A 22,554-nucleotide genomic window follows, 5' to 3' on the forward strand; every position below is an offset into this window, starting at 1 on the left:
GTCTTGATCTCCTGACCTTGTGATCCACCCGCCTCGGCCTTGCCAAGTGCTGGGATTACAGGCATGAGCCACCGTGCCCGGCCCTACAGTATAACATTTAACTAAATATTCAAAACCAAAGGTTCCAAAGGCACTTGATTAAAGCTTAAGAGAAGAGAAAATAGAAATGCATTAAAATTTCATGAGCTACTTGCCATTTAAGTGTATCTTAACATCTATAGAGCAGTAGTCCTCATTTATACTGTAATGGCTTGAAAAAAGCTGAATAAAATTTCTTTCTGCAAAACTGACTCAAAGAAAAAGAAAGGCAAGTGATATGACAATTGAACAAAAGAGTCAACCGTAACTTCCCCTTACCTTTGACCCAATGAGAGTGTACAGCCACTGAATGGTTTCATTGTGGTTTATTACTCCATTCATTCCATCCACATACAACATAATCTGGCCCAAAGCTACAGAAAACGAGAAAAAGGAGACATTAAAGATTTATATAGAAATACAGTCTTCAGTGATCATAATACCAATCAAGATTTTCATACTTTAAGTACATAGCATGTTAAGAATCAAATCCGAGGAGAATTCCTGAGCTCTGAAATTAGCTAAATCTCATTTCAGAGAGAAAGTGTCAAACACTAGAAGAAACAAGGGCTATTCCAGGCTCCTAGAAGATGCAATTAAGGCACCAATCCAGTGATTGTTGTTTCTGTGTGCCTTGATGTATAAATGCATGTTTTTCTGTTTCTATATCTGTGTGTAGTCCCAGACAGGACAAAGATATTCATGAGATGGTGTCTGGGTTGTGGCCTCCCACGGGGGCCACAAGGACAAACGAAGTTTCCAAAAGCAACCTGTCCAGTGTCCCAGTCTGTGGTCAGCAAGTCTCAGATTCTGTGGGATCATCCTGAATTAATCCAATTTTATTCCAATAGGTCAGCAATAAATGTGTAGTTAAATATTATGAGCAATTCCCCTTAAAGATTTTCAAGTAAAAAACATCAGGTATCATGAAAATACATGATATCACACATTCATCACATATCAAATCCTAAATTCTTAGTTTAAGAAAATACAGTCACCACATACTATCATTGTTCTCCAAATAGAAAATACTGGCTATGTTTTTTTAAGTAAACATTAAACTCAGGTTTTCAACTCCATTATTACAGAGATAATCTGAATGATAGATAATGAACAAACGGAAGTTACCTAAAGGAAGAAGGATTCCTTCAATCACATCTAACCTCCTAATCATATTTCACCCAAAACTAATTGCAGGGCATTGACATTTTTCTAAACAACATTTTTTTTTTATGCTAGTAACAGGACAGCTCATTTTAGAAAAATACAGAAGAATAAAGTGAAAATAATTCATATTCCCATAAATTAAAGATAACCATTCTTAAAATATTGATGTATTTTCTTACTTTTTTTATGCATTACACACACATACAAAGTTTATATGTGGGTTTTAAGAAACATTCTACACGAAATATGTTGATTAAAAAGAGCAAAACACAAAACAGTATACACAAATTCTAAGTATACAAATATATATGTAATATTAGAAAACTCATCCTATCCAACAGAAGATCAAATAAGAAAACCACGTTAGTGGCCAGGCGCAGTGGCTCACGCTTGTAATCCCAACACTTCGGGAGGCCAAGGCAGGTGGATCACATGAGGTGAGAGTTCAAGACCAGCCTTACCAACACGGCAAAACCTCGTATCTACTAAAAACACAAAAATTAGATGGGTGTGGTGGTGCACACCTGTAATCCCAGATACTCAGGAGGCTGAGGCAGGAAAATTGCTTGAACCCAGGAGGTGGAGGTTGCCATGAGCCAAGATCGCACCACTGCACTCCAGCCTGGGTGACAAAGCAAGCCTTTGTCTCAAAAAAAATAAAAAAAAAAAAAAAAGAAAGGAAAGAAAAGAAAAAGAAAAGCAAAAGAAGGAAAGAAAAAGTAAAAGAAAACCACATTATTCTGAGAAAAACTATGCTCCTAAATATGTAAGAACTCAAAAATTTTAAAAATTATTTGGACATATCCTTGACACAATAAGCAGTATATTTTGAGAAATAACAGATTCATATTATATTTAATGGTAAAACACTAGAGATATTCCTACTAATCAGAAAATATTTTTTAAATGATGCTCATTAAACCTATGGATTATTTAACACTGCTATAGAATTTCAGACAAATTTAATAAGATATAAAAAACAATAAGATACAAAATTGCTGGAAATACATATTGTCATAATTTGCAAGTAACATTATAGATACAATAAAAAAATTCACATAATTACAAAGAGATTACAATTATAATCACGTCTCTCGTCCTAATGAGAAATCTGTATGTAGCATTTGAATGTAGCATACAAAAGTTTGATATAAAATTATACTAAATAAGTGGATCTACAACAAATATGTTAAAGAATAATTTCTTTTTAAAATAGTTAATACAGCTAGTAAAATATTAAATACCAACAGAAAAAAGGCAAATACATTTTATATGAGACAACAAACTTGTTTATAATAGCATGCAAAATTGTTCACTCTCACTATAATAAAACAAATGCAAATTAAAACAATAATAAGGTGGTGTTTTCACTCAAATTGGCAAAGGTATTTTAAAAAGAAATGATTATGTATCAAACACTGGAGAGGTTAAATAACTTCATGCATTGGTAGTGCTAGGGCAAACTGGTAGAAACCTGCAATAAGGCTATCTAGGGCTATAATTATTTTGTAAAGTTACCATGTATTTAGCACTCACTGTGTGCCAAGTTCTCTGGAGGGATTTTATAGGTATTATTAATAGAAGAGCCATATGCAGTGGATATTTTTACCTCCATTTGGCAGAGGAAAAACCTGAGGCTCTGAGAAGTGAAGGGATGTGTCCAAAATCTCCATCACTGCCTAAGTAGCAGAGCCCACTTCCAGCCAGGGTGGGAGAGCATGTATGTGTTTATACTAAGAACCTTAAAGTCCTCTTTAAGCCTTTACCCAGTCATCATGATTTGGGAAACCTATTCTAAGGAAACAGCTCTAAGTTTAAACAAACAAAATAAAAAAGGAAGCAAAGGTGTTCGCTGAAGCATTATTTAACATACCAAAATAATAACTAAAACACAAACATCTATCATGGTTCTACAACTCAGCATATACAGTCATTTACCAAAGCTATGTACTAACTTGTAAAATGTTTCTCATAAAATAAGTAAAAAGCCAGTATAAGTAAAAAGCAACATCACATAATTAAATAAGTAAAAAGCAACATCATATAATTAAACAAAACACTCAAATCTTCTTTTAGTTGAGATAAGGTCTCACTCGGTCACCCAGGCTGGAGCAGTGGTGCCATCATGGCTCACTGCAGCCTTAACCTCCCAGGCTCAAATGATACTCCCATCTCAGCCTCCTGAGTAAATGGGACCACAGACACATGCCACCACATCCAGCTTTTTTTTTTTTTTTTTTTTTTTTTTTCCTGTAAAGACAGGGTCTCCTTATGTTATCCAAGCTGGTTTCAAACTCCTGGGCTCAAGTGATCCACCAGCCTTGGAATCCCAAAGTGCTGGGACTACAGGCATAAGCCACCGTGCCTAGTCATAACACTCAAATCTTCACGCATACAAAGAAGAAAAGGAAATCCATAAAATATTAACCACTGTGATTGAGTATATGCTCTTTGGATGTGTTTTTCGTATTTTTTCTATTTTCCCAGTTTTCTAATATGAGCATCGGTTACTTCTGTAACGGAAAAGTAAAGACTGAATAATGTAAGGTGCTACATGCTTTTGTCTTTAGAATTTTTTACTAGTGCACCCACCCCTCCCCCGCACCCTCCTGCAGAAAGACGCAGCCCCTACCTCACGGAAAAGCTCCAAGAATTCGGCACATTCTGCCCTAATTTTTTTCCCCATTTCTTCCCTCCTTCCCTTCGCAAACAAACCGGCAAGTCTTCATGGAAGGGGAGTTTGCTCCACTGTCCCTTTCCCATTCTGAGTCCCACTGCTGAAGAGGCCAATCCTGAGGTACATTTTGGCACCTCCCTTTAAATCAGCCTAACCACACAGGGAGAGAGAAGGTAGACTCTTTAGCCTTCTGGAAGGTATATCCACAGGGAAGACTCTCTCCTCAAGGCTGATAAACTGGGACTGAAGGCCTCCACTCTAAGAGCTCAGGACCTCTGGTACTGGCCAAGGGCCCAGGAAGCCAGGACATTATTACAACGGGAGAAGGCAAACTAAGATTTAAAAGCTGATTTGATGTGTTCCCTGCAACATTCTATTAACTGATGATACTGGACGAGGTGTGTCACTAGAAAGTTCATGTCTAATGGAATTCAAGTGTCCGATCACACGAATTTTTCATATTTTGGTAATCAAATCTTTCCCATCACATCGTTTTTGTACCCTACCCGCTGCTACTAAAGCAATCCCGCCTGTAAACCACTCCAGACACAAGATGGCGCTAAAGAGATTCATGTGGGTTAATACTGCACTATGAGCAGCAAAAACCCAACAACCTTAAACGTGGGCCTGAGAATAAAACCCACACAGAAGAACAACACAGATGCCTTGAAAACACACGTCTGGGTCACAGGAGCCATGAAAATTCATGATTTGTGTTTCCAAGAAGGATGTGGAGGCTGAGACTGTCTATCAGAACACAAAGGTAGATGGCATCACAGGTCTAGGAAGAGAGGATTTCCTGTTCTGCCACTCATGGAACTTATGACACTGGAGGTATATTTATTCATCTTTCTGTGCGTCAGTTTCTTCATCTCAAAAATGACACAGCTATACCATACTATCTATTTTGCAGGGGTGTGGTGAGGAATGAATTAGAATAGTGCCTCCGTTGAACAGAAGCACACGCTGAACAACTCTCAAAAACAGAAAACAGGGAGCAAGCTCTCCAGGCTCACCTTATCCAGCTGTGGGTCATGAGAAGTGGTGGAAGAACTCCTTGCCTAACTAGAAATCACAAAGATTTTCTCTTATGCATTCTCCTAAAAATGTATAGTTTTTCCTCTTTATATGTAGCTGTATGATCCAATTTGATATAACTGTTATACAAAGAAGCGTAGATTGAAGTTCATTTTTTTCATACGTCCAACTGCTATAACGCCATTTGTTTTTCTGTTTCCAAAAATCAACTGGTTGTGTTTGTACAGGTCTGTTTCTGTTCCAATGGTGTGTCCATCCCTTTGCCAATACCACACAATCTGGATCACCATAGCTTTACAGTAAATGTTAAAATCAGGTAGTGTCATTCTTCCTATTCATTCTTCTGTTTCAAAATTAGTTCAGCCATTCTTGTTCTTTTACCTTTTAATACAAATTCTGGAAGCAGCTTGTCTAAATCAATAACAACAACAAAATCTTTCTGGAAATAATCTATAAATTCTAGGAGAACTGACATCTTTACTATGCTGAATCTTCTAATCTATAAACCTGTTATGTCTATTTATTATACATCTTTGCAGATTGCTTTTATCAGTGTTCTATAGTTTTCAACTATAAATGCAATGTTTGTTTGTTTGGCATGGTATTTTTTGCCAAATTTATAAGTAATTCACATTATTCGGAGCTATTACAAATGGTGTTTTAAAAACTTTTCCATTCCTAATTGTTTATTGTTAGTATATAGAAACAAAGCTGAATTTGTACATTGGCCTTATATCCTACAACTTTGTTAAACTTAATTCTAGGAGTGTTTGATTTTTTGTTTTGTTTTTGTAGATTTCCTGGAATTTTGTACATAGACAATAATGTTGTCTGTGAAAAAGACCAATTTTATTTCTTCCTTCCCAATCTATAACCCTCTTCCCATCCCTATTGCACTAGTGAAGACTTTCAGTATAATATTCAATGGGCGTAGTGAGAGTGAACATCCTTGCCTTGTTCCTAATATTAGGGAGGAAGCATTAATAATCATTTACCATTAATTATGATGTAAGACATATGTTTTTATAAATTGTCTTTTATCAAGATGAGGAAGTTTCTCCAATTTCTAGTCTGCTAAGAGCTTTCTGTAAATCATGAAGGAATGAATTTTGTCAAATGTTTCTTCTACATCAACTGATACGATTATGGTTTTTCTTCTTCAGATTATTAATGCAGTAGGTTACACTAACTGAATTTCAAATACTGAATGAGCCTTGCATCCTTTTTGACCATGGTATATTATTCTTTTCATATATTGCTGGATTTGATTTACTAATATTTGTTGAGGATTTTTTGCATCTTTGTTCATAATAAATATTGTTCTATGTATTTTATGTCTGGTTTTCATACCATGATAACACCGACCTCATGAAATGAATTGGGAAGTGTTTCCTCCTCTTCTGTTTTCTGGAAGAGATTTTGTAAAATGGTTTTATTTTATCGTTAAATGTTTGGTGGAATTCACCAGGAAACCATTTGGGGCTGGAGATATTTTGTTCAGAAGGTTAACTGCAAATTAAATCTCTTTAATAGTTACAGTAATGGGGCTAGTCAGGTTATCATTTCATCTTGAGTGGGTTTTGGTAGTTTGTGATTTTTAAGGAAATGATCCATTTAAGGAATTGATCCATTTCATCTAATGTATCAATTTTATGTGCTTAGAGTTGTTCATAGTATTCTGTTATAATTCATTTAAGTGAAGTTTTATCTCCTTTCATTCCTAATGTTAGCAATGCATGTCTTCTCTCTCTTTTTTCATTCGTCATTCTTGTTGGTCAACTTTATTTTTCTTTTCATGGAATCAGCTTTTTGTTTCATTTATTTTCTCTATTTTTTCTCTGCTTTCAACTTCATCAATTTCTACTTTTATTATTTTCTTCATTCTACATATTTGATTTTACTTTTCTTACTCTAGTTTCTTAAGGAAGGTGCTTATATTATTTCCCTCTTTTCTAATATATGCAGGTAATGCTAGAAATTTCCCTCATGCATTGCTTCAACCACATCCCACAAATCTGATGTGTTGTATTTTCATTTTCATTTAGTACAAAATGTTTGCTAATTTCCATTGAGAATTCCTCTTCAACACATGGATTATTTAGGAGTGTGTTAATTTCTAAGAGTTTGGACATATTCATGTTATCTTTCTGTTACTGATTTACAGTTTAATTTTATTCCAGTCAGAAATCACATTATATCAATTCTTTTAAATTGGTTATGGTTTGTTTTATGACCCAAGATATGATTTATATTGGTGAATGTTTTATGCATATTTGAAAGTAATATGTATTCCCTGTAGTGGAGTAGCATTTTCTAAAGATGTCAATTAGAACTATTTGGTTGACGGTGCCATTCAGTTCCTTCATAGACTTGCTGATTTTCAGTCTGTCAATTCTACTGATTACCAAAAGAGAAGTATTGAAGTCTCCAACTACAACAGAATTTTTTCTATTTCTTATTTCAGTTCTGTTTTTGCTTTATGAATTCTGAAGCTCTACTTTTCTGGGTGACCTGATTCTTTTGTCATTATAATGTCTGCTTTACCGCCAATTATTTTCTTTGCTCTGAAGCCTACTTCTTCTAATAATTAATATAGTCACTTCACCTTCTTTTGATTAGTGTTTGCATGTTTTTTTTTCTGCATCCTTTTGCTCAACTATAGCATTATAATTAAAGTGGGTTTCTTGTAAGCAGCATTTAGTTGGGTCTTGTTTTATTTATTCATTAATGTCTGTCTTTTAATTACTGTGATTAGACTAGTCATATTTAATATAAGTACTAATGTGTTTTAATTAAGGTCTATGATTTGATTTCCAATCTGCTACTGAGCCCATCTGGTAAGCTTTTTACTTTAGTTATTGTATCTTTCGTTTCTAAATTTTCCATTGGGTTCTTTATATCTTCTGTTTCTTGCTGAGACTTTCCATCTTTCTATTCATTTCAATAATGTTCACTCTTACTTCCTGAAGCATTTTCAGAATGGCTACATTACAAACTGACAAATCCGGTATCTGTGTCAGTGTGGCCCTGGGGTGGTGATCCATCTTTTCCCATGCAAGTTGGGATTTTCCTACTTTATTGTGTGCCAAGTAACTTTGGCTTACCTCCTGGATATTTTTTAAATAATGTTATGAAACTCTGGGTTTTGTTTAAATATTACAGAAAAATGTTGACATTTTTGTTTAAGCAGGCAATTAACCTGGTTCAGTTTGAGTCACAAGTTCTGACCTGTCTTCTGTGGTTCCAATATCAGTTCAGTTTTCAGAGCCCTTGCTGTGCCATTTGGTTCAGCTCTGTATGTGCACCGCAAAGTAGACAGTCTGGGGCCTGGGCAGTATCTACCTTGTTCAGTTCTCAAAGTCATTGGTATGCTGTTTAGGGTTAGATTCATGCATGCAGTCTGTGTGGAGCTCAGGGGTTCACATAAAACTTTCGCATTCCTGAGATTCTCCTTCTCCTTTATATTCCTGATACTTTTAGGTTCCCTGAGGCTCCCTCCACCACTTTTTTTTTTTTTTTTTTTTGAGACAGAGTCTTGCTATATCGCCCAGGCTGGAGTGCAGTGGCGTCATCTCAGTTCACTGCAAACTCCGCCTCCCCAGTTCAAGTGATTCTGGTGCTTCAGCCTCCCGAGTAGCTGGAATTACAGATGAGCACCACCATGCCTGGCTAATTTTTTTTTTTTTTTTTTTTTTGTATTTTTAGTAGAGATAGGATTTTGTCCGGTTGGCCAGGCTGGTCTCAAATCCTGATCTCAAGTTATCCACCTGCCTCAGCCTCCCAAAGTGCTGGGATTATAGGCGTGAGCCATCGCACCAGCTGAGGCTTCCCCTTCTCAGCCCTTCAGCCAGAGAGCTGGGGCATTATTTAACCTGTTCAGCCACTTAATTTCTATGACTATAGCCACAACTCTGGCCAAGCAGAAGAACAGAGAAGGAAAAAACAGACTTCTGTGAGTTTCCACCCCACTCCTCAGAGTTTTAGGTGCCCGTAGACCCTTGCTGTTCTCACCATGGGATTACCTGGGGGAGAGGGGGCAAGATAACAGAGTGAGAAACATGTGAGGCTTCTGCACTGAGTCCGTTTTCCTCCTACTCAAGCCAGAAATAGAAAGATCTTGAATTCTCTCTGTCCACACCCAAGTCCACTTCTGGGTTTTGTGCTAATTTGAGTCCAGATCAGAGAATACCAGAAGAAAACTGTTAAAAGCATTGTCAGTTCAATATTTCAAGTTCTAGTCTTCTTCCCCAATCTGCCTCCTACGATTTACTCTTCAGAGTCTTCAAATAGTTGCTCTGAGTATTTTATCCTTGAATTTATTGGAAAGACAATTGAATAGTTGTCTTTATAGGTTTTACAGTTGAATTCATTGGGAAAGACAGGGTCCTGTGTACTTACTCCATCTTACTCCAAACCAAAACTCCCCCTTGCTCTGGTTTTACAATAAGAAATCTAGCAGCAACATGGAAGGTGGCCTGGATCGAGCAACTCCTGGGGCCAGGGTCCATTCACAATTCTGTCTCAGCATGCTAAGCCTATGGTTTTCAATCCTTTCTCTTCTTTTTCCCTTCCTCTACCTCTTCCTCCCTTCTTGCCTTCTTTCTTTTCTTCTTCCCTTCCTTTTTAAAGCTGGTAGCTCTTTACTGCAAGGAACCATTAAAAGGAAGCCTCACAGACAATGGCTAACTCCCAGATGCTTTGCTGGGAGCAGGACTGAAGGGTTTTGACTGCTCTTCCCCCTCAGCACTAGACACTCCCCACCCCACCTACCTCAGTAGGTCCTAAGGGGCCCTGATAATAAGACACATCACCCAGTAACCCAGGCTAGACACTGGAGCTCACTGTATATCTGCATTTTCTAATACTGCTACAAAGTTGTAAAGTCAATCTAGTAAGACCAGCAATGCATATTTGCATATTTTTCAATAAATGAAATAGAAAATGGAGTATACTGCACTTATTAAGGGAAATATTGTTCTTATTTTCTTTTTATAGAAATATAATTTTTCTTTTCCTGTAGGTCTCCAACCAAAAAGTTTGGAATCTGCTATTCCAGACTCCTTCCCTTTCCTCATCCTCCACCTTCAGTGAGTCACCCAATTCCCCTAAGTGATCCTCTGAGACATGTCTTCTCTTCTTCTCCACTACTGCCCCAGGTTCAAATTCTATGATCTCTCCTGGACTATAGCAACTGCGGGTCCTGGCTGGTCTCTCGCCTTTGATGCCCACTCCTTTTCAAATACATAATAGATGTTTTTACCGGTGACTTTTCCAAGGCATCGAATATGTCAGCTGAAGCTGGAACACCTTCTGGTTCCCTCTTGCTTGGGACAGGGCCCAGGGACCCCCTACATCTCCAGCCAACCCTCTGGCCCTTTAGTTTGTTGCCCAGACCATCTGGGCTCCTTTGTCTCTGAACCTTTTGCTACCATCTCAAGGCTTTAACTCAAAACTTGTGAATTTTCAGTGAGTTAAACATGCCTTACATTTAAGAGAAGTCCTTACAAATAAAATATACATTCATTCCACAAACAGAGCTAGACTTGATTTTTTAAACATGTTTTCTTACACGCTGCAGACATATAAGGATCCGATACCAAATCAGTTATTTGCCTGCTTGTTCATGTCCTGTCCATCAGCCAAAGATACCAAAAATGCCATTGATGAAGTTGAAAGATGATCTCTTCCTGGCGAAATCATCTGACTTTTTGCACAAACAGCTCTTAAATACTGCTGCTCTGTGTAATATTTTAATCAATCCCTCATCCATTCTTCCTTTTTCTATATGATTGTGAAATTAAGGTTGCATGTATTCTATAAATGGGCACAGAGATATAATCCTGTTTAAGGGGGTTATCTAGTTTAGGTCTAAGTATTTTAAATGCATTTTTTAAAGCATTATTATAACTATAGATATATCACAACTTTTACCACAAACCAGCCCTTTTTGTGTAGGAGACAAGGCTTTGGTTTTAAAAACCAAGTGTCCACTTGCATATTTGAGGCCACAGAGTTCCACCATGAAATGTGAGATTCCTCTCACTGATGTGTGAGTATTTTGGCTTGTCTGTCTTCCCAGTCCTCCCACTCTTGACTTGATTTTCTTTTGCAGAAGCAGTATAAAGAAAATAATTTTCTGTTGCCATTCAATAAGATATTTTGCCATTTGAGAATGTGACTGGAAATAATTCCTATTTATCTCTACCAAAAGTACAGAAAAAAAATAAGTGAATGGTATGAAACATTAAAGAAACTTACTTTACCACGGGGCAACATTCTGCTATAAGCAAATATCAGTGGTAACTAGGGTTTTATTTTGTTTTGGGAGGAATGATCTGTGATTTGCACACTGAAAATGAAGATGGGGAAACTGTAGGGTACAATCAGTTCTTCCAAGAGCTCAGCACTAAGCACCAAGATAGGCACTGCTTTCCTCAATTAGAACAGAGGAGCTCTGAAAATGTGCAGTGAGTTTTCAAATCAAAGTAATCTCCAGAGAGAAAAATAAAACTATTAGTATCACTCACCCCTTATCTTCTGGGAAGGGTTAATTCATCTTAAAGAAGGGATTTCAATTAATTTTAATCAGACCATTAAAATTCACTCTTCTTAACTCTGAACTGGATTTGTCTACTCCTAATTTCCATGATTCACCAGAGCCTGCAGTAAATATTAAAAAGAGGTTGATATTGTTGACATTCTTGGAACTAAATGAAGACCTTGGAGTCTAGTTATTATTCTTTTCCACTGAATTGTCTGCCCTAAATAACAAGCTCCGGTCCAGTTTTCCCCAAGGGCAACTGTCAAAGAAATACTCTTTTAATACCTATTACAGCATGAAAATTAAGGAGAATAAGCTGCCAATTCTAGGCTGGAGACAAGAATTTAATCAGCACAAAGAGCTCCAACAAGGTGTCAAAGTTTTGAGTCCCTTGCTGACATTTAGCAGTATTTGCAATGCAAATTTTTCTAAAGCAGTCTTAGATTGCTACCCTCTGTCTACCTTAGAATGACCATTTCCTAAAAAAGGGCCCCCAAAAAAGTTGTTAAATAAATCAGGCCTAAAGGAGGGAGGGCCCATCCCCCGTTCCCTCCACCCAGGCCTTCCAAACAGAATCACTGACATTGATGTGCTTCTTTCTGATAGACCTTCCTTCCCAGCAGGACATTATGTAGCTAAGCTCTTTGCATCTTCTCCCATCTAATGCACACAGAAGACGGGTTTGTTTCTGGCCTATTCATTCATCTTCCCAATAGCAGCCAAGTTTATATCCCAGATTCCCATGCTAAAGATTTAAAAGAAGCCCTCATCAGCCTTCCGTACAGAAACAGGTGCTTCATTACTGCTGGGCTGTAGCAGCCTCAGTTACACCTATGCTCCTCAACCTCTCCCAGTTTTTCCTGTTCTATAGTTCCCCATATTTTAGATAAGGAGACACCAAAGGAATGAAGGAAAGTGTAACAGATTAGCAAGTTTTGAACCTCTAAAAATTTTTGGCAGACTTCTAGGTTCTCTATGGAAAGAAAAACAGTCATTTTAATGATCTGTTCTATAATGATCTTCTAAGACTTACAACCAAGGAAATACCAGTGGAAGCACACAGCCTCTCCAAAGCAGGTCAGAGCCACAGGTGGAATGAACCAGAAATGGACTCTGCAGCAGGGTCAGCAGTGGCTGGACTGTCTCATTCACTCTCATGTGCTCACACTCACTCTGGCTCTTCCCACTGGGACCTGAGGTGACACTGAGTCAGTGACAAGGGTTTGGCCAGTGACCCTGGGAAAAGCAGCTCCTCCTGGCCTAGTGAAGGCTCACACAGGACACACACTCAGGGCATCTGTCCCTGACTGACATCCCTGCTTACCAGGTGACAGAAACAATGGACACGACGTGTAGAGATGAGTAATTAAGCCCAAGCAGAGTGGAATGGAGCTCATAAACACCCAGATTCAGAGAAGGGTGAGGCTGATATGAGCCTGAGTAATCAGAGGAGGATTCATGGAGAGGTTGACAAGAAACATACCTTAAAGGATGGGGCACACATAGCTGGGAGAAGACACATGAGTTTCCAGGGCATGAGAAAATAAAAGGTACCAGAATAGTTCCCCTGATTTTTGCTTCTAGGACAGTACCGCATCAAGAAAACTCATGGGACTTAAACCCATGGAGAAGCTGGTTTACATGTAATCTCCACCATTTCCTACGTCCAAAAACTATGTAGCTTACGCAGTCATAAGATGGAAGACAAGTCCCACCTGGATCCCTTATGATTAGGACGAAATATGCTGATGTATTAACACAGCATGTGGCTGATGGTTGGCCGTTCTTGTTGATGCTGTTATGCTAATTAACCTCTCTGGACTTCAATGGTATCATCTAAGAGACAAAACAGTTTAACCCAAAGACCTCCAAAACTCCCAGCTCCAAGGTAACATTACTCGAAAGCCCCTGCGGGGGTGTAATATGAAGTGTCTGGCACTAGGGAGCTTCGACTAGTATTTCTATCTGCAGTCTGAGGTTTCAGACATAATTCCACAAACCTGCCTTATTAATATACAACCCTTCAAAAATCAGTGCTCTGTAAAAATCAGAAATATGTTTTTGGATGTTATATAAAACAATAAGAGTATATGCAGCATATTAATTCTGTACTTCTCTCTATTTAGGATTTCAACACTCTTAGAATTTTAACTTTAAAACCCCTCAATTTACTCAGCTTCCTCACTAAAATTTCACCAACCACGAAGACTCTGTGTCTAGAAACACGTACCTGAGGGGACTGGCTGCTGGGCCCCTGCAAAGACCACAGAACCTGTGTCCTGCGCTTACCTGATGGCTGGCATCTCAGGCCCTGACTGACAGGCTCGGGGTTCCCAGGCCTGACCACAGAGGAGAATCATCACATCAGAGCCTTAAACCACTGCCCCTCCCCTCCCCGCCCCTTGGATCTCACTTCCAGCACCTGACGGACCTGGGCATGTGCACAGACCTGGCATTGGTGTTGGTCAGGGCCCCATAGGTGAGTCTCCTGTACAGCCAGGGATATGAGCCACTGCTCAATGCTAAACCAAACTATTACTTTAAAGGCTGTGCTTGAGTTATGGCTCTCCCCAGCAGGCTCGGCATCAACACCTGGGTCTCACCAAAACCAAGCTCAAAGGCAAACTCAGAATAACCTCAGTTCCCACATCCTGTTCTCCAATGAGGCAGAGAACTATGGATAAGGAAGAGGTAGGAGGCGCTGGTCCCCTTCAGCCCAGCAGGCTCCAGGTGACTGGAAACGGCATCTGAATGTCATCCATGTTTGCTAAGCTGCACAGCTGCATGTTTGATAGACACGGTTTCAAAATTTCAACTCTTAAACATTTTAAAATCATATCATGCAATGCAGTAAATAATGTTTTTAAACAAGACAGTCCCTTACTTTCTTCTCAGAGGACTTTATTCCTTTATCATAGACCTCTACAATGGGACTTTTTAAAAATGAAGATCCTTTGTAGTAGTCATGGCCGGGTGCAGTGGCTCACATCAGCACTTTGGGAGGCCAAGGCAGGTGGATCATCTGAGGTCAGGAGTTCAAGACCAGACTGGCCAACATAGTGAAACCCTGTCTCTATGAACAATACAAAAATTAGCCGGGAGTGATGGTGGGTGCCTGTAATCCCAGCTACTTGGGAGGCTGAGGCAGGAGAATCGCTTGAATCCAGGAGGCAGAGGTTGCAGTGAGCCAAGATTGCACCACTGCACTCCAGCCTGGATAACAGAGTGAGACTCCATCTCAAAAAATAAAATAAAATAAATAAAATAAAGTAAAATAAAATAAAATAAACAGTGTAGTAGTAGTCACTTGCCTACCATTTAGCAAAATCTAAATTCTTGGGAAGTATTACAAGCCTGCCCAGTGTATTTTTAATCATATTGGTTTTGTGTATTTTATGGCCTAGAACAATACCAACACAAGCATAATGGTTAAAGAACCAGAAATCTTCCTGTTGTGACCACACTCAATCATCTCTGTCAGCTCTAAATTGATAGTGCACAAAGAACAAAGATGGAGTGGGGGTAAGGAAGATTGAGGAGCTACTGCCTAACGGGTATATAATTTCTGTTTGGGGTGATGAAAAAGTTGTAGAAATAGATAGTGGTGATGGTGGCACAACATTATGAAGATATTTAATGTCACTGAATTGTACAAAAATGGTTAACGTGTTTTTATGCTATATCCACAATAAAAAAGTCAAAATGAAATCATATCAAAAATACTACTTCTCAAAAACTAGCAGCCTAATAGCCACAGCAGAAAATCATAAATGCACCTCAGGCCTCCTGACCTGGACGTGTGCTCTAACAGTCCTGGGAGGTATTTCCTGTAAGACTAGCCTGGCCTTACAGAGCTGACCCATGTGACAAGGCTGAGTGTCCCCAGACCTCACCGTCACCATCCTGTCTCCTGGGCCAACACATTAGATTCCATTTATTTCATAGCTATTCCCCAGCAGCTGTAATTACATGTTCATTAGAACAGAATTGTTTTGCCATCCTAATAGTGATTACTGGCTGTCAATCAATGACTAGTATTTTGTTTTCATTTCTGTTAATATATAAGTATTTCTCATGTTATCGGCTACTGAAATGGAATAAATACTTCAGACCATCAATTCTTAATAGGAGCTAGAAACATGAAAATTGATTCCTGGGAGCAAAAACATCTTAGATATCACTAATGTGTACAGCCCTCCACAGGCGCAGAATACATAAACAGAATGTCTGCAGAATTTAAATTTCATGAGGGTTGGGGTGATTCAGAAAAAAATATATTAAAAGGCTCCTTAGGGGGATGATTCTGAACAGAAGGTTGACAAACACTGCTTTATACACTATAATTAAATATTTCCTTAAACAAACAAACAAACAAAAACAAAGAGAAAAAAACAGCTGCTCTTCACACACACACACAAAGCTATGAAAGAAAGTGTTAATGAAAAGCTATTGCAAGGCTATGCTGCAGGCCTCTCTCCAATCTTTCAACCCAAACTGTGGCGATCTATGAGAGGTGTTAGCCTCCATTTGGCCCAAACTCTCTTAGCTTTTCTGAAGTCTGACATACACACCCACTCATGCAAACAGTTGCAGCATTTGTTAAGCACCAGGCACTCAGCTAGGGCCATTTGGCAGGAATCACCTCAGCCAAACGGACAGAGCACTGCAATGGTCAGGAATGGAGAATGATCAGACCCGTTACTCCACAAGAGCTCTGAAGGGAAGACATGGGAGGTAGGCCAGGCAAGTGGTGGCAAGTGCAGGCTCCAAAGCCAAAGAAACTTGCATTTGAGGCCATCCCTACTGCCTCTTGCCAAACAAGCAATGTTGTACAAGTGATTTGACCTCTGGTACTTAAATTCCACCAGTGGAAACTGTTTACCAACATCCTCAACAGTCCTCATTCCAAGGCCCCACAACTATGTTTAGGGGAAGCTCTGGCTTTAGTATAAGCTTGCTTGAGAATGGGCTCCAGCAGGTTAGATGCAAGGCCCAGCCTAACTACCCTCGGACAGAAAGGAGCATCAGTAAGCAGCTATCTAAGTCAAAGGACGAACTTAGGCAAGGTGTAACCCTGTTTTTGATGCTAATGCATCTACCCAAGAAGGGGTACACACTCACTCACTCACTCCGGGTGCCCAAGGACAGTTCCTGAAAATTTGGACAAGCAAGCAGGTGAAAAAGTCTGCTGCATGTGGAGTTTGATTTTAAGGACCCTAGAAATAATACACCTTCCAAAAGTATGCCTCTCTCAGCTTGCTGCAACTGTCTTTCCCAGTGGATACCTGCCACAGAGAAAGGTAAGGGTCTAGAGTGGCAGTTAACATAATTCATGCTGTGGGACCAGGGTGACAACAAAGCTTATCCTTCAGAGTCCCTCACTCCAATAGGACCCTTCCCAGACTTTGGGAGGGGCACTAGCAATGTGTTCTCATGGTCCTATATTTTTTACAACTTGCACAGGGAAGTTATTTTAACAGCAATCACTTAAGGCCACGGGCTCTATCTAAGCTGATTTCATCTCTCTCTCTCAGGTCAGGATATGATAATGATGAAAACCAAAATAGACATATCCTCAGGGAGGCACAAACCTTACACAAGGAAAGAAAAATAATCACTGTGCAGCTCTGTTTAAACAGCTTGTGTGTCCTGCCCAGGCAAGACGCTAAAATGTAGTACAGAGGGGTATGGAAGAAGTAGTATTGGTGGGGGGCTGCAGGTGAATGGTAGGTAATTAGTAAACAATAATCACATGCAAATGAAGCCTATTATTCAGAAAGGAGGAAAGGGCAAAGTCAGCTTGTCCTATTTTAACAGCTTCCTTCCGAGTGGAGGAGGACTGATCTCACCGGCCCTGCTGCTCAGTTCATCTTTAACTCATTCCTCTTTCTGCTGAGCCAAGAGAAGCAGCCGCAGAGAGGACTCTAGGAGGACAAACGACACTACTGAGTAGTCAGTTGTGGGTCGTCTTTCAATAGCAAGGTGACCAAACACTGCTATTTGAAACCTTTGGGGCTTTTCAACATCATCCCGCCCTGAAAACCTGAATAAGCCCCAAAAGAATCCAACTCAAGGATACTGTTAAGGACCATGAGTAAATGATGGCTGACAGTGGTCTAAGGAGAAGGTCAGGAGAGAGAAGATATTACAATAGGTGAAGATGACCAAGTTGGTTGGAGCCAGGTGATTCTTCCCGTACTGTGAAAACACTGCTGACAATAGAATAGCTTGCCAGAGGAGGCAGGACTGAGAGCTGAGCAGAGCACAGGGGTCTGAATTGTGGGTGTGAGTGCAGGCGGGAAGCATTGTGACTCAGCAGTGACACCGCTGAGACGAAGGCAGCCCGTTCTGAGTTTTCAATCCACAAGAATGTGTACACTTTTATCAAGTTCCAATGATGACATACCATGGGCTATTTTAATATATTTTTAATAAATTTAGTATTAATGTTTTAAATATTGAAAATCTTAGAAATTGTCATTTAAAATAAACCACTAATATTTCACTGTATAGATATGCCTTGATCTTAACCCCTCTCCTTTTTGATAAACATTGATTCCTTCTAATTTCTCATTACAAACAATGCTATACAGAATGTTGTATGTAACATCTGTTTCCCTTTTGGAAATATTTCAGATATATTCCCAGAGGTAGGATTATTAGATCAAAAAGCTTTATAGTTTTTGTAAATCACTGTACACTGTCAATATATTTTAAATATAAATGTTTGCAAGACTTCCGCTTCTAGCCAAAAGAGGAATAGAGATCAAATTTCCCCTTCTGCCTGGAACATATAAAAAGCTAGACTAAATATAACTCTTTTCAAGACACTGGACAGCAAGCAATAACAGATTATATTCTAAGGAGTTGGAAAACAATGGAGGTGAGCCCTCCAGTGGCCCAGCTTACTACTACTCCTTGAGAAGATTCCCATATCATCACACAGGGAGGCGGAACCCTGGCATAGCTCATCCAAACCTCCAAGTTGGGAGACCTAAGAAAGCAAAGTAGATAGAACTCTCCAAACAGACTAAGACAGAACCATCTAGGAAAAAGAGCTTGAAAATCTACCGAGGGTTCCTTTTGGGTAGTCAACAGAGTACTACTCAGTGCAGGAATGTATTTCAGTCAGGGAAAGAACCTTTCCAAAAGGATTGGAAAGAAAATTACCCAGCATTCATACACAGCTATTCCCACCAGCCAGATAAAATCTCACAATTCATGGGGCATAGGGCACAACAATCAGAAGGATCTTGTTTTAGTCACTGGGAATAGTTAGCCCTAGATTCAATGTTTCTGTGGTTCCACCTAACAAATCTTAAAAATAATACCTTAAACGATCAAAGTGTTTACAAGTAACTGGGCCTTAGAACAAATGTGACAAATATTTATAAAGAATACGAAAATATCAGCATGTAATAAGTACAAGTCACAGTGTGTGAAATTCAGTAAAAAATTGCCACACATGCAAAGAAGTAGGAAAATATGAAACTAGTTTGAAGAAAAATTAATTGATTAAAACATATTGGAATTATCAGACAAGAACATTGAAATAATAATTATAAAGTATTCTGCATATTTGAAAAGTTAAGTAGGTAAATGAAAGATAGTAAAGACAGTGAAATTGAACTTTTAGGTGAAATTTCTAAGATGAAAATTACACTGGATGAGATTAAAAGAAGATTAAACATGGAAGAAAAGATTAAGAAAATTGAAGATGTAGCAACAGAAACAAACCAAAATAAAAACAAAGAAAAAAAGATTTTAAAATAAATAGCATCAGTAAACTGTAGCACATATTGGTTACTGGATTTCCTGAAGGAGAGAATATGGAGGCGGTGATAAAAAAAATATTTGAAGATATAATGCTGAATATTCTCAAAATTTGTTCAAAATTGTAAACCAACAGATCCAAGAGGAATAACAAATCACAATCAGAAGAAACATGAAGAAAATCATATCAATTCAGCTCATAATCAAATTGATCAAAACCATTGATACAGAAGTAAAGAACAGAAAATAGACACATATGTAACAAAATGAAAAGAGATAAGAATGGCAGCAAATTTCCTACTGAAGACAATACAAGAAAGAGGAAAATGGATCAACATATTTACAGTACTGGAGAAAAAAATCTGTCATCCTAGAATTTTATACCAGGTGAAAAAATATTTGAAAAACAAAGGTGAAATAAAGACCTTTTCAGATACACAAAGGTAAAATAATCCATCAACAGCAGACCTTCACTACAAGAAAATCATTTGGGTATATGGAAAATGGTACCAGGTAGAAATATAAATCTCTAAAAAGGAATAAAGAGCATTGGAAGCACTGGAAAAGATGACTACAAGGGTAAATATATGAGTTTTTTTCCCTTATTTAAAAAATCTCTTTAAAAGGTCACTGGCTACTTAAACAGAAAAATAACAGTATTATTTTAACACTCGCAAATGTAAGAGGTATGACAATAGGCACAAAGACTGGGAGGGAATACATGACACTCTTATTATAAGTTTCTTATACTATACACAAAGAGGTATAACGTCATCTAAAGAAAGCCTGTGATGAGTTAAAGATATAAACAGTTGTGCCTCAGTATTCTTGGGGGATTGGTTCTCTGACCACCCACGGATGCCAAAATCTGTGCATACTCAAGTTCCATTGTTGCGTCTGCTAAACCACCAGAACAAAAAGTTGACCCTCTCTCCACATGGGTTTCATATCCAGCAAATACTATATTTTTTATCCAAGTTTGGTTGGAGACGAGGAACCTGCTGATATGGAGGGTCAACTGTATTTACTGAAAAAAAAAAATAATGTATAAGTGAACCACACATCTCACAGTTCAAATTCATATTGTTCAAAGGTCAACTGTACTATAAACCCTAAAACAACCATGAAAATAACAGAATTACAGCTAAAAAGAGATTTAAAAATCCTACAAAATAAATAATCAAAAAAAGGCAGAAAAAGAGGAAAGTGTAACAAAGTACAGATGAGACAAATAGCAGACAAATAGTAAAATGACAGGTTTAAACCTAACCACATCATTAGTCACAGTACATATAAATGATCTAAACAGACCAATTTAAAATGAGATTGGATAAAAAACCAAGACACGATTAAATGAGTCCCACAAAAGTGATCTTTTCATATAAAAAGAAAAAAAATCAGCTAAAATTAAAAGGATTAAAAAAAGAATATACCATGTTAATGCTAATCAAAAGAAAGTTGGAATGACTGTATTAATACCAGGCAAAATAGATTTCAGAGAAATGAATATTGCCAGAGATGAAGAATGTCATTTCATAATGATAAAGGGGTCAATTTGACAAGAGGAAATGACAAATGTAAACCTTAAGCTCTGTTTATAACAACAAAGCTTCAAAGTACCTGAAGCAGACATTGATAGAACTAAAGGAGAAATAGTAAAACCTACAATCATGGTTGAAAATATCAACAATAATTTCAGAGTAATCTACATACATTACAGAAAGGAGACAGAAAATAAGTATATACAAGACTGGAACAAACCTATCCATCAACTTGACCTAATTGACATTTATAGGCTATTCCACACAAGAACAAGAGAACGTACATTCTACTCAAGTGCTCATAGACCAGATTCTGACCCACAGAAACACTCTCGATATATTTAAAGGATTCAAGTCATATAAAGCATGTTTTCTGACCACAACGGAATTAAGGAATCAAGTTTTAAATGAATAAAAAAATCTCTGGTATATCCTCAAATATTTTTATAGTAAGTAACACACTTCTAAATAACCCAGGGTTAAAGAACAAACCAAAAGAGAAATTAAAAAGATTGTGAAATGAATAAAATGAAAATACAATATATCAAAATGTATGGGATGCTTCTAAAGAGAAGTACTTAGAAGGAAATTTACAGCACTGTAAGTCTATAACAAAGGTCTCAAATCAATGAATGCAGCTTCCACTCTAAGAAATTAGAAAAATAAGAGCAGGTAATCCCATGGTACACAAAATACTGGTAATAATAAATATTAGAGGAGAAATCAGTGAAATTAAAAAATGAAAATACAGAAAATCAATTTGGTTCTTAGAAAGGATCGATGAAATTGATATATATATATATAATCAGATTAATAAAAAGAGAAGAAACAAATTACAAATACTAGAAATGAGATTATTACAACTATAGATTCTGCAGATTTCTTTAAAATAAGAAAATCTGAACTTTATGCCAAAATATTTGACTACTTAGATGAAATGCTTAAATTCCTTAGAGAGGTACAAAGTAACAAAGCCTCATTCAAGAACAAACAGATAACCTGAATTGTCCAACATCTATTAAAGAAATAGAATCTGTAGCTAAATTTTTACCAGAAAGGGATGGCTATGACCAGATGGCTGCATTGGTGAATTATAATAAATGTTCAACGATGAAATAATACCAATTTTTAAAATTACACTTAAAGTTCTAGGGTACATGTGCACAATGTGCACAACATGCAGGTTTGTTACATAGGTATACATGTGCCGTGTTGGTTTGCTGCACCCGTTCACTCATCATTTACATTAGGTATATCTCCTAATGCTATCCCTCCCCACTCCCCCCACCCCACGACAGGCCCTGGTGTGTCATGTTCCCCACCTTGTGTACAAGTGTTCTCACTGTTCAATTCCCACCTATGAGTGAGAACATGTGGTGTTTGGTTTTCTGTCCTTGTGACAGTTTGCTCAGAATGGTTTCCAGCTTCATCCATGTCCCTGCAAAGGACATGAACTCACACTTTTTCATGGCTGCATAGTATTCCATGGTGTATATGTGCCACATTTTCTTAATACAGACTATCATTCATGGATATTTGGGTTGGTTCTAAGTCTTTGCTATTGTGAATACTACAGCAATAAACATACGTGCGCATGTGTCTTTATAGCAGCATGATTTGTAATCCTTTGGGTATATACCCAGTAATGGGATGGCTGGACCAAATCGTATTTCTAGTTCAAGATCCTTGAGGAATCGCCACACTGTCTTCCACAATGGTTGAACTAGTTTACAGTCCCA

At 38.0% G+C, this 22,554-nt stretch overlaps 1 protein-coding gene across 3 annotated transcripts in view; it reads right to left on the reverse strand.

Annotated features, from left to right (window-relative positions):
* FHOD3 (formin homology 2 domain containing 3) overlaps positions 1 to 22,554 on the reverse strand; it is a 482,714-nt gene that overhangs the window by 205,707 nt on the left and 254,453 nt on the right. For all 3 annotated transcript variants that reach the window (XM_023207642.2, XM_023207641.2, XM_023207640.2), the window contains exon 6: positions 358 to 452. In XM_023207642.2, coding sequence (XP_023063410.1) covers positions 358 to 452 — 95 coding nt within the window. The remainder of the gene's footprint in view (positions 1 to 357; positions 453 to 22,554) is intronic.

Source organism: Piliocolobus tephrosceles, chromosome 18, assembly GCF_002776525.5.
Source record: "Piliocolobus tephrosceles isolate RC106 chromosome 18, ASM277652v3, whole genome shotgun sequence".
Lineage (NCBI taxonomy): Eukaryota > Metazoa > Chordata > Mammalia > Primates > Cercopithecidae > Piliocolobus > Piliocolobus tephrosceles.